The sequence below is a fragment of the Tenrec ecaudatus genome, chromosome 1, assembly GCF_050624435.1.
Source record: "Tenrec ecaudatus isolate mTenEca1 chromosome 1, mTenEca1.hap1, whole genome shotgun sequence".
NCBI classification, from domain to species: domain Eukaryota; kingdom Metazoa; phylum Chordata; class Mammalia; order Afrosoricida; family Tenrecidae; genus Tenrec; species Tenrec ecaudatus.
Window position 1 is genome coordinate 267237877 of NC_134530.1, and position 12398 is coordinate 267250274.

General features: G+C 44.5%; 1 protein-coding gene across 1 annotated transcript in view; it reads left to right on the forward strand.

Annotated features, from left to right (window-relative positions):
* The first annotated feature begins 729 nt into the window (after positions 1–729).
* The window catches only part of TARBP1 (tRNA guanosine 2 -O-methyltransferase TARBP1), a 153921-nt gene continuing 142252 nt past the window's right edge, over positions 730–12398 (forward strand). Inside the window, exons 1-2 of the mRNA XM_075532289.1 lie at positions 730–1728; positions 8959–9056. Of these exons, the coding sequence (XP_075388404.1) occupies positions 750–1728; positions 8959–9056 (1077 nt within the window). The 5' untranslated portion in view covers positions 730–749. The remainder of the gene's footprint in view (positions 1729–8958; positions 9057–12398) is intronic.

Below are 12398 nucleotides of genomic sequence, written 5' to 3' on the forward strand. Positions count from 1 at the left end.
ATTGATAGCAGTAGCAAAATGAGTTATGAAGTAGCAACAAAAATAATTTTATGGTTGGGGGGGTGTCACCACAACATGAGGAACTGTATTAAAGGGTCACGGCATTAGGAAGGCTGAGAACCACTGGTCTAGGGCCTTCTGACCAAGACTGTCAGGTATGACCTCAGTATGGCAGTACCCATCACGGGCAGCCCAGGTACGTCCTGAAAGGAGATGGCCTTTTCTCGTATTGGTCAAGGGGATGGAGGCAATCCACTTAATACTTTCAGCCTGAGGGAAATCCTGTTTCCATCACTGGTTGATGGTCAGAGGAATTCAATGGAGGTTTAATCCACCTGGGGCCTCGGCAAATACGATTTTGAACTTTTACTGTGTCCAAAGCCTTCTGCAAACTTGGTCCTCAGAATTTAAGCTAATACGTTTGGAAAGGCCTTCAGAGTTGAATCGCTGAACCATACAGTGGGCATCCTTTATAAAAATAACTGCCAGGAAGTTTTCCAAAGTGACACGTTCTCTCTAAGCATCCTTGTATTTCCATTCCTTTTTAAGATTTAAACGTTTAACTAGGTCCCTTTAACGGAACCGGGCCTGCCGCTATCAGGTTTCAAATAGGCACAGGTGAGCGAGGGCTGGGTAGCAGCAAGCCCACGCTTTTCCCAGCCCTGCGCGCACGTCACCGCGCACGCGCGCACCGCGCACGCGCAGCTCCCTTGTTCAGTGGCCCGACAGTGGCGGCGCTCGCGCGACAAATGGAGTGGGTGCTGGCGGATGCGCTGCTCGCTCAGAGCAGGGACCCCCGGAGCCTGGTTGGGGCGCTGTGCCGCGGGGAGGCGTCCGCGGAGCGCGTGGAGACGCTGGGGTTTCTTCTCCGGCGGCTGGAGGACACGGCGGCACGCGGCGACAGCGGCGACAGCGGCGCGGGCCCGGCGGCGCTGCTGCAGGAGGCGGCGCGGGAAGCGGCCGACGGGTACCTCAGGCCGCTCCTCCGGGGGCCCGGCCCGGACCCGCCCCAGCTCCGCCCCCGGGTCCTCAGGGCCGCCGCCGGGGGCCTGCGCTCCTGCGTCCGCCTCGCCAGGGACCCGCAGTGGGCCGCCGCGCTGGCCGAGGAGGCCCTGCGCGACCTGCTCGCCGGGCGGCCGGAGTCGAGCCGCGAGGGCGCCTCCTCGGACGCCGCCCCCAGAGCCGGCGTGCCGCGCGCCGAGGCGGCTGTGGAGGTCCTGGTGGCCGTCGCCCCGTGTCTGCGGCCAGGCGAGGACCGGGCGCTGGTGGAGCGCGTGGCGCGGGCCGCCGTGGCTCTGGCCCTCGGGGAGGGCGAGGCCGAGGCCGAGGAGGCCGCGGCGCTGGCGGCCGGCAGGCTCTTGCCGGCGCTGGCCGGGTGCGGCGACGCTGCGCTGCGGGCCGTGCGGGAGGAGCTGCGCGCTGCGGCCGCGCCGCCGGACACCGCGGGCCCGGGCGCCGGGCTGCCCCGCCTGGCGCGCCGGCTGGTGGTGCTGAGCGCGCTGGCCGAGGAGCTGCTGCCCGACGCCATCGCGCGCGGCTCTCGGGACGGGCCCGAGAGGGGTGTGGACGCCCGGCAGGACCGCCGCCTGTGGAGTGTCGTGCAGGCGGGACTGAGCCAGGCAGAGGACGCGCTCACGCGCAAGAGGGCACGCTACGTGCTGCGGAGGGCCGTGGAGCTGGCCGCGGCGCTGGGGACCGACTGCACCCGCGAAGGCCCCGAAGGAAACGGTACCTGCCCCCAGTGCACACCTGCTCTCCCTGCCCGGTGGGTGGGCGCTGTCCCGGGCCTTGCTTGCTTGGAAAACCGGCCTCTAGTGCTGGTCTCCGCGACTCTTGCCGGGTGTGGTTGTTTCTGATGGGCCCCCTGCAGTCTGAACACCAGGGGACCTTCGGCTCAGAAGTTCTCTGAGTGTGACACAAATGACAGTTGTGAATAGTTTACATTTCCGAAACTTCGCCTGTAGAGCAAGGTGACACACTGCACTTGCGAGAGAATGTAAATAGATGATAAAGCCCCGAGAGGATTTTCAGATCGAAATTTACAGTGTATCTGGTAGATGCGCTCGTTTGGAAAAGAAATTCATCAAATTGACAGGACTACTACTAAGTCTTTTGGTATTTCCAGCGAGTGTTGGATAAATAAAGCCATCACATTCTTTTGAAATTCCCTTTGGCAATGTTTTTAGGAGCAGGATTTACTCATTTGACAACAGGAGGATCCCTGGCTGGTTCGAAACCACCAGGCACTCTGAGGCTTTCTATTCCTACTTTATTACAGAAAAATTAGATGAGATAAGCCCTCCTTTAACTTTGGTATGTTGCTATTGACTGGTTTGACCACTGATGTGATAAGATCCTGTCTTAAAATCATATTTGAGTTATTACAGTCTAAAGTTAGTTCAAAATTGTATCCATATAGATAAATTTTATTCCTTTAAAGGAATTTATTTTTATAAGTAAAGGTTTTTGTTTGAACTGTAGTTGTGAATAGGTTCCTAGATTTTCATCAAACCCAAACCAAACCACTGCCTTTGAGTTGATTTCGAGTTATATTATCGTAAAACCTACATACAGTTTATGGAGCTGTTAGATTTTCATAGATGTTTAAAATTCCTTAGTAAATATTTGAACAGCCCACAAATAATGCGATCAGTGGATGAGGGTTTTTTCACTTAATTATCAAAGCTAAAACATGCATCATTCTGTAGTTTTAAGGTAAGCAGTAGACTTTACACTCTACTACCGCCCACTTATTTTTTCTACTTCAGAAAACGACTTTTAGCAGTTTACCTGACTTATAGCTGAACATTAGGAGTGAGCTCTGCCCTTGGGTGTTTTTGCCAGTTGGGCTGCTCACCTCCAGGTCAGCAGTTCAATCTCACCAGCCTCTCTGTGGGAGGAAAATGAAACTTTCTGCACTGAGTCAGAATCAACTGAATGGTAGTGAGTGAGTTGCATATAGGAACAGCCATCATCATGGTTTATAATTTTAGAATTTTGATTTAATGATTATTCAGTATTTGTAAAATGACTATGTAAATGCTTTTCAAGGGTGGTCAGTGTAGTAAACTATAATTATTTCTCCTTTCCTGAAACTTTTTCTACCATTACTTCATTTGAGAATGTATTTTTCTCTCTGTTTATCACTAGCTCAGGAGCCTAGGTAGTGGACTGCTAACTGCAGGGTCAGTTTCAAACCCTAGTCTATAGGGTCGTTGAGTCTGCCTGGACTTAGTGGCATTGAGGTTGTTTGGTTTTTCTTTAATCACTAGTTCAGCTATTTATTTAATTATTTGCTATTGTCTAAACCTTTAACCATGCTTTTCAGGTATTTTATTATAAGTTTTATGTTTCTGAAGAACTCTCTCAAGAATTCTCTCGTATGTTCAATTATTGATTCATTCCCTCGTGTGCCATTCATGCCATATGATCTGTCTTCGTAATCACCCTGGGTGTTCTCTTTACCTGAGTTCTCTCTTAGAGCCCCTTTTTTCCTTCCTATAGTTTATACCCTTTTTTTTTTTTGCTTGCTTACTGTTTCTCAGAGTGCATTCATCAGTAGTTTCCTGAGATACAATATTAAAACCATGCATATCATATAATTTCATCAATGGATATTTAATTTTTTTTTTACTGGTTGATCTTTTATTTTTATTTTTTTACATTTTATTAGGGGCTCATACAACTCATCACAATCCATACATCAATCGTGAAAAGCACATCCGTACATTCTTTACCCTAATCATTTTCAAAGCATTTGCTCTCCACTTAAGCCCTTTGCATTAGGTCCTCTTTTTTTTCCCCTCCCTCATGAGCCCTTGATAATTTATAGATTGTTATTTTGTCATATCTTGCCCTATTCGGAGTCTCCCTTCCCCCCTTCTCTGCTGTCCATCTCCCAGGGAGGAGGTCACATGTGGATCCTTGTAATCAGGTCCCCCTTTCCAACCCACTCACCCTCTACTCTCCCAGTATCGCCCAGATATTTAAATTTTGATTTGGTACTTTTGTTATGATTTCCATCCCTGAGTAAAATCCTTTTCTCTTGCATGGTGTTTAGTTTTTCACTATATCCTTTAACCAAACCAAACTCATTGCCATCCGTTCAGTTGGTGCCAACTTATAGGTACTGTATAGGGCAGGATAGAACTGCCCCTGTGAATTTCTGACTGTAACTTAAGGGGAATAGAAAGGCCCATCTTTTTCCCAAGGCGCAGCTAGTGTCGAACTGCTAGCCTTACAGATAGCCCAGCACATAACCATTACACCCCCAGGGCTCCTTTTTAACATGCCTGCTTGAGTCCAACAGTATTGCTACAAAATCATATCACTATTGAACAAAAGTATCAAAATGTAAATCTATTCTCAAAATATTCTCCATCTAGGTCTATGCATTCTGAAGGCGGTATTTTCATCTCTTTAACCCTTTCTTGAAGAATTCCACACTATTATATTTGCACCACTTAAAAATGGAAATTTTGGCATGCTTGGGGGACTCAAATCATGTTCCTTTTAAGAGTTCATTGTGTTTTGGGGAATAAAACTTTTGAAGGGACAAAAAAAGGTGTAAAGTAAGGTTTCTTAATGAAATTCTAATAAGACGACCCCCACTAATGGGCTACCCTTAAAGAATGAACAAATGCATTGTGTTGGGAAAATTCCTCAGCATGATTTTCCAATGCAGTTTTTAATGTTCTTAAAACTTTCTAATCATCTTCCCCCTCCACCCACCCATGAGCATCTTAAGATCTTTGAGAACATCTGTCAAGAGCCTTTAGGATCTGAAAAAAAGTTGTCACGACCTTCTAAGCTGACCTCTCTGTTTTGAGGTTAATTGGCCCAGCAAATAGCCTGAGAAACCATTGTTTTGACTAGGCCTTACTCTGAATCATATAAATAAAGTCCTCATTTGGGTTGTTCTGTAAAATCATCATTAGCTTTGACCTTGCTTAAAAGACTGATGGAATGATCAGTTGTTTGCCAGCTGCTCTTCTTGTGACTCTTAGCAATCATCAAGGTAAAAGTTAGCAGAGACCAATATCTTCACTTAAAATGGAAAGTGCCAACTCTGAGATTCCAACTGCAATAGTGGTAATTCGGTGGTCATCTTCCACCACTTTTTAGACTTGAGCCACAGTTTCATTTGTCAAGATTGACAGTCTTTTTGGCTCATCTGAGACCTTCCCAGCCTTCTTTACATTGCTAGTTCTATATACAGATCGTTGTTTTATATGGGGCAACACTCCCATAAACTCGTTGCAGTGTTTCATTGGTTTGGGAAGCTTGAGTGTTGTTAAATTTGGTATTAGCCTAACCTCAAAATAGTTTGCTTCCATGACACAAAAAATACTTTGTTTTTGAAGGAACCCTAATGAGACTAAGACAAATGTCTTACTGAGAGAACTTATTTTGCAATCATCCACTGATGGTAGAGATGTTTAAACTTAATGTATGTGGAATAAACCTGATACCGTTAAAGCTTATTGTGCTAACCAGGCCGATAAAAACAGGTGGGGTTAATTGAAGGAGCGGGGAGAAAAATGGCTCCATGAGCCCCGCCTTTTGAGTTCTCAGGTCTCTTGTTTGCTGATGGTCAGCAGCTGCCTTAGCCAGTTCCCTGCTTCCGCTGGCCAGTTCCCTCACTTCCTGCAAGACATCCCAAGGGGAAGCCACATGGACCTACCCCATTGCAGCCCTGGGTGCTGGAGCAGCCGTGTGGAGACCCCTGCCAGCACTGAGATGCTTACAGGTTCACTGATTTGGCTTTCCTCCTGCAGTTGGCGTCATTGGTTGTCTTTGTGAGATGGAGGACTTTGTGGATTGGTGTCAGACATTTGGGTTATTAATGGGTAATGTTGAACTTGTGGGCTTGGGCAGCAGTGGGTTGAAATATTTTCTTGATGCGCACTTAACCTTTACATAAAACTCTTATACATGAGTTTCTGTGGATTTGTTTCTCTAAAGTACCCAGACTAACACAAAACCTGTGCTTGTATGAACTGGAACTCTAGTAACAATAGTTTTTGGCTGATCCCTTTAAAATGCTGTTTTTAAGTCCTATGCTGGGATCAAACAGTTCTGGTTTGTTTGCCATTTTGTTGGACAATGAGCTTTTCTTTCTTACCCGTTCCTGTCTTGTAAGTTTTAGATACTGTGTGTAAAAGGAAAGTAGTGACATATACTGAAGCCTAGACATAGCCACTCTTCTGTGTTCATTTGATCTAGTTTGTAGTTAAGCTGGGTTTGGCTTTGCGTTGGTATAATTCCTTTCAGTGCACTACGGTCTTCAAGTTTTTCTAGGGATGGATCTTTGCAACTTAGTGTGAAGCCTCAAGAAGCAGGTGGTTTTCTTCCTTGTCTTAGTTCTTCTCTAGCCCTGCATGCCTTCATGCTTTTGCCCTTCCCATATAATGCTGATGTTTGTTATTTGGTGCAAGGCTTGTAATGGGGACAGGAGGTTTTTAATTTCTCCCAAATCTCAAGTTTAGGCCTGGTGCAGTTGAACCTTTAGCTAACTTCTGATTTATCGCAAGCACTGCTAAATACAACAGACAAAAGAGCCTGATTTGGTGCCTTTTTTTACTGTTTCTGCTTTTCCAGGGGCAAGTAAGTTCTTGCCTTCTACTTAGTGAAGGGTCTAGAACACATGTGAGTTTTGTTAACCTTTCCTGTGGTTAAGTCTTGACACTGAGGTAGTTAGTTTATTGCGCCACCTGGCCTATAAACACAGGTGGGGTTAATAGAAGGGCGGATGGATAAATGGCTCGGTGAGCCCCGCCTTTCAAGTTCTCAAGTCTCTTGCTTTGTGATGGTTGGACCAGGGTGCAGCTGCCTTAGCAGTTCCCTGCTTCATCTGGCAAGGCTCACTTCCTGGTAGACATCCCTGAGGATAAGTCATATGGACCTACCCCGATGCAGCCCTGGGTGCTGGAGCAGCCATGTGGAGACCCCTGCCAGCGCTGAGATGCTTACAGGTTCACTGATTTGGCTTTCCTTCTTCAGTTAGTGTCATTGGTTGTCTTTGTGAGATGGAGGAGGACTTTGTGGATTGGTGTCAGACATTTGGGTTAATGGGTTAATGTTGGACTTGTGGGCTTGGGCAGTGCTGGATTGGGATGTTTTCTTGATGCGCCCTTAACCTTTATATCAAACTCTCTCTTACACATGAGTTTCTGTGGATTTGTTTCTCTCATGTACCCAGACTATCACAGACAAGTTTCCTTCCTGCCTCACTTCCATTAGCCGTCCACTTTGTGTTAGCACAGGCTAGTTTCCTTTCCCTCCCATAGCAGCACATAACCTTTGCCTAAGGTCAGTGTAGGCTGGGAAGAAAAGATTTTTTTAACTTTTTCAAAGTATACCATTTTTGCTTAGTATTAGAGTAGGAGCAGGAATGAAACAGAGGTGAAACGATTTTCTGCCCTTTTTAGAAGTGCAAAATTTTTGCCTGATATTAGAGGAGGGACAAAGACGACCGTGCGAGAGGGTTTCCTGCCCCTTCACCCCCACCCCTTTCACAGGGACTAAGCTTTTACCTTCTTTGAAAGCAGTCTTAACAGTAACTTAGGTTTCCTTAGTGTTGCCCAGTGGCAGCTGATCATTGTATACATCTGTAGTAGTGGGGCATATCCTTCCCTTCGTCTCAAACCTAGCCTGGCCCTGTAGGCCTGCACTACCAAGAGTCTCTTGCCTACCCTCATTCTTTATCACGGGGGAGCCCTGTGGGCAAGAGCTCATTTAGTGATTGTGGGATTCCCTGGGGGTGGTTCTCAGGCTTCTAAGCTGGCAAACAAAAGCACTCTGTTTAAAACATTTAAAACGGCCCAATTTGTTGACTTTCCTTTATGCCAACTTGATATTGTTTCCCTGAATCTGCCTTTTTTGGGAAAATGTTGTTCTGATTCTAAATTTCGTTGCTGCTTTCCACTCCTGTGCTCTCTGTTGTCTGGACTTTTGCTTCCCTGCAATAGTGAGCTTCTGAGGGAGAGAAAATAGTTTATAGACGCAAGTTTGCCCTTCGTGAGGCTCGGTGCTTGGGCACTTAACCATGGGGGACTGAACTAGCCAGCTCCAAAACCACGTGGTTTGTTAGTGTCCAGAAATAGGCTGAGCTCACACAGCAGCAAAGCCAGTCTTGTTAAAGTATTGTCACTTCAATGAAATGAAGTGGGTCTCCCCTTTTTTGAATTGAGGAGGGATGTTTTCTAGGGGGATGCTTTTAGTTCTTATACAGTACTTTCAAGTAGGGGAGTGTTGGTGCTCTGCATGGGTCCAGGAACTTTCCAATTAGTTATTCAGCCCACCCTTGGGTCTCATGCATCATTTCTTTCTGTTTTAACTGGGCTGCTGCTCTGGGTCAACATGTCTCAATATTGCAAAATTTTCTCGAGTTACTACTGCCCTGCATCAGGATTTTCACTAGGGTCCAGCTTCAAGGTTCAGGATTTGCCAAGCCAGTTCTCAAGAAGTCTTTTGTTCATAACTTATTGCATAGAGTCCTTTGTACCTTCCCTTAGCAGGCAAGGCAGAAGCCCCTTTTATGCCCCCTTCACCATACTTATCCAGAACTTCAAATTAACATTCTTAATTTTAAAACCTTTTTTTCCCTTTTGAAATATTTGTTAGCCCAAGCTATCTTTTAGAATTGAAATCAAGGGTATTCAACAAACCACCCACCACCATTGAGTTGATTCTCATTCATATTTACTCTCTTTGGGGTGTCTGAAGTGAATTTTTATAGAAACAATCTGTTATTTTGCTCCTGTGAAGCTAGCTGGTGGGTTTGGATCACTGACCTCGCTGACAGTAGCCCAACACTTAACTGACAGTGGTACACAGGTATCCTCTTCACTATTTGAGAGGATAGAACTCGTAATAATGCCATTATTTTAGAAATGGTGTTCAATAAAAAAATTATGAAATTTGCAAAAGAAGTAACTTTATTTTCAATCACCTCAGATCCACATTTATTTTGGTGGCATGAGAAGAAAAAGGATGAGCTTCTAAAGTTTTGGGAAAATTATATTTTAATTATGGAAACACTAGAAGGAAACCAGGTAAGTCTTTTCATATTTTTAGCAAAGTTTATATAGATACAATTTTAATATTTTTTTAAAAAGCAGTTCAAAGGATCAACTTGGATACATCATGGTAGGATTCTAAATTACTTTGTTTTCTATCATGAATGCCATTTAGAATTGAATATAAACTGTTTTATGAAATTAATGCGTTCAGTTGGCTTAGATTATTATTTTTACAAATTTTGTTTCTGTACTTTGTTTCAAAAAGATCTTGAAAACACACTTAAAATCCATTCTGAACAATTTGACAGGTGAATTAAAGTAAATGATAGTCTTTTACTTCTGTGGGTGTTTTCTTTAATTCTTACCTGTTTCTTTAAACATTACTGATTGCAGCTGAATCTAGAATTCTGATCAGAGAGAGGGATTTTTCAACAGACTAGTGATGTAGTATGTTACACATTGGGCTGCTAACTGCAAGGTTAACAGTTCCAAGCCACTGGTTAGTCCAGGAAAAATGAGACTGTCTTGTCCCATGAAGAGTTAGTGTGAGAAAACTACAGGGGCAGTTCTCTCACACAGAATTGGTGTGTTTCAGCATGACTTTTATGGCAGTGATCTTTTGATCACTGGGCAATGAATAATCATTTGTAATCGACATTTTAAATTCTGTGACTTTATTTTTTATTGCATTTTTGGAGATAATTATAGATTCATATGTAGTTCTAAGAAAAAAGATACACATTTTGCCCAGGTTCTCCAATTGATAGCATTGTGCAAAAGTGTAGTGTACTTCTATAATCAGGATAGTGGCATTGATAGTCAGCAGTATTTTGATTTCCCAAGATTTACTTGTGTTCATTTGCAGGGCATTAGTTCTTGACAGCTCATTCACATGTGTAGCTTGTGTCTCCATCCATGACAGTGTACTCAACAAATTCAACACCAAAGGTTCATTCTGTTGCCCTTTATACATTCCAAACTACCTCCCTAATACTGCTTATTCCATCTGTGTGTTCTTAACATTGCTGTTGCCAGGTGCTATCCAGTCTTCCCTACTCGTGACCCTGTGCGTAACAGACTGCATCACTGAACGGTCTTGGGCCATCCTTACAATTACTCTTACGCCTAAGACATTGATAAAGCCACTGTGTCAGTCCATCTCCTTGAGAGCTTTCCCTTTTTCATTCCCTTTCTACTTTACCAAACATCATGTCCTCCTCCAGGGACTGGTCTCTCCTGACAATACATCCAAACTATGTAAGACAAATTCTTGATGGCTATACATCTAAATAGCACTCTGGCCTTAAAGTATTCCAAGATAGATTGGATTGCCCTTTCAGCAGTCCATGATACTTTCAGTATTGTTCTCTAGCACCAAAATTAAATTGCATCAATTCTTTTTTTGCCTTCTTTATTCATGGTCCAACTTAGACATGCATATGAGGCCATGGAGAATACCGGGCTTGGGTCAGGCATATCTTACCCCTCAAAGTAACATTCATGCTCATCAATACTCTAAAGCAGGGGCCCTGAAATTTTTAAAGAGGGGGCCAGTTCACTGTCCCTCAGGCCCGTTGGAGGGCCGGAGTATAGTTTAAAATATATGAAAAAATTTCTGTGCACACTGCACCTAATCTTATTTTGCAGTGAAAAAAAACCAAAACAGGACAAAAAAACCCCTTGGGCCGGCTAAATGTCCTCCGAGGGCCGCATTGGCCCGCGGGCCATAGTTTGAGGACCCCTGCTCTAAAGAGATCTTGTGCAGTGGATTTACTGAATGCAATATTCCTTTTGATCCCTTGACTCTACTTCCCTGAACATTAATTATGGATCCAAGCAAGACGATTGGCCACTTGGATCTTTGTTCTTTATCTTGGTGTTCCCTAATGGCCTAGTTGTGAGGGGTTTGATGTTGTTTACATTGAGTTGTAAGCCACACTGAAGGCTACAATCCTTGAACTTCATCAGCAGGTGCTTCAGTGCCTCCTCACTTTCAGCAAGCAAGGTTGTGTCATCTGCATATCAGAGATTGTTACTCAAGCCTTCCACAAGTCTTGGTGGCCCATTCTTCTTATAATCTAGCTTCTTTGATTATTTGCTCAGTATACAAATCAATCAAGTAGGGAAAGAGAATATAACCTTGACACACAATCTTTCCTGATTTTAAACTTCGCAGCCTTCCCTTGTTCTTTTTGCACAACTGCTTCTTGATCCATGTATGAGTCGTGCATGAGCACAGTCATCTGTTCTGCAATTTCTTTTCTCTCAGACTTATCGCCTGTTTATTGTGATCCACAACAGGGGTCCTCAAACTTTTTAAAAGGGGCCAGTTCACTGTCCCTCAGACCCGTTGGAGGGCCGGAGTATAGTTAAAAAAACAAACAAAACCAAAACTGTGAACAAATTTCTGTGCACACTGCACATAATCTTATTTTGCAGTGAAAAAAAAACCAAAACGGGTCAAAAACACCCGTTGGGCCGGCTAAATGTCCTCCGAGGGCCGCATTGGCCCGCGGGCCATAGTTTGAGGACCCCTGCTCTAAAGAGGTCTTGTGCAGTGGATTTACTGAATGCAGTATTCCTTTTGATCCCTTGACTCTGCTTCCCTGAGCATTAATTGTGGCTCCAAGCAAGACAATTGACCACTTGGATCTCTGTTCTTTTATCTTGGTGTTCCCTATTGGCCTAGTTGTGAGGGGTTTGATGTTGTTTACATTGAGTTGTAAGCCACACTGATGGTTACAATCCTTGAACTTCATCAGCAGGTGCTTCAATGCCTCCTCACTTTCAGCAAGCAAGGTTGTGTCATCTGCATATCACAGATTGTTACTCAAGCCTTCCACTAATCTTGGTGGCCCATTCTTCTTCTTATATTCTAGCTTCTTTGATTATTTGCTCTGTATACAAATCGCACAAGTAGGGAAAGAGAATATAACCTTGACACGCATCCTTTCCTGATTTTAAACCTCGCAGCCTTCCCTTGTTCTATTTGCACAACTGCCTCTTGATCCATGTATGAGTTGTGTATGAGCACAGTCATCTGTTCTGCAATTTCTTCTCAGACTTATCCCCTGTTTATTGTGATCCACTGCAGGGGTCCTCAAACTTTTTAAAAGGGGCCAGTTCACTGTCCCTCAGACCCGTTGGAGGGCCGGACTATAGTTAAAAAAACAAACAAAAACAAAACTGTGAACAAATTTCTGTGCACACTGCACATAATCTTATTTTGCAGTGAAAAAAAAAAACCCAAAACGGATCAAAAACACCCGTTGGGCCAGCTAAATGTCCACCGAGGGCCGCATTGGCCCTCAGGCCTTAGTTTGAGGACCCCTGCTCTAAAGAGGTCTTGTGCAGTGGATTTACTGAATGCAGTAT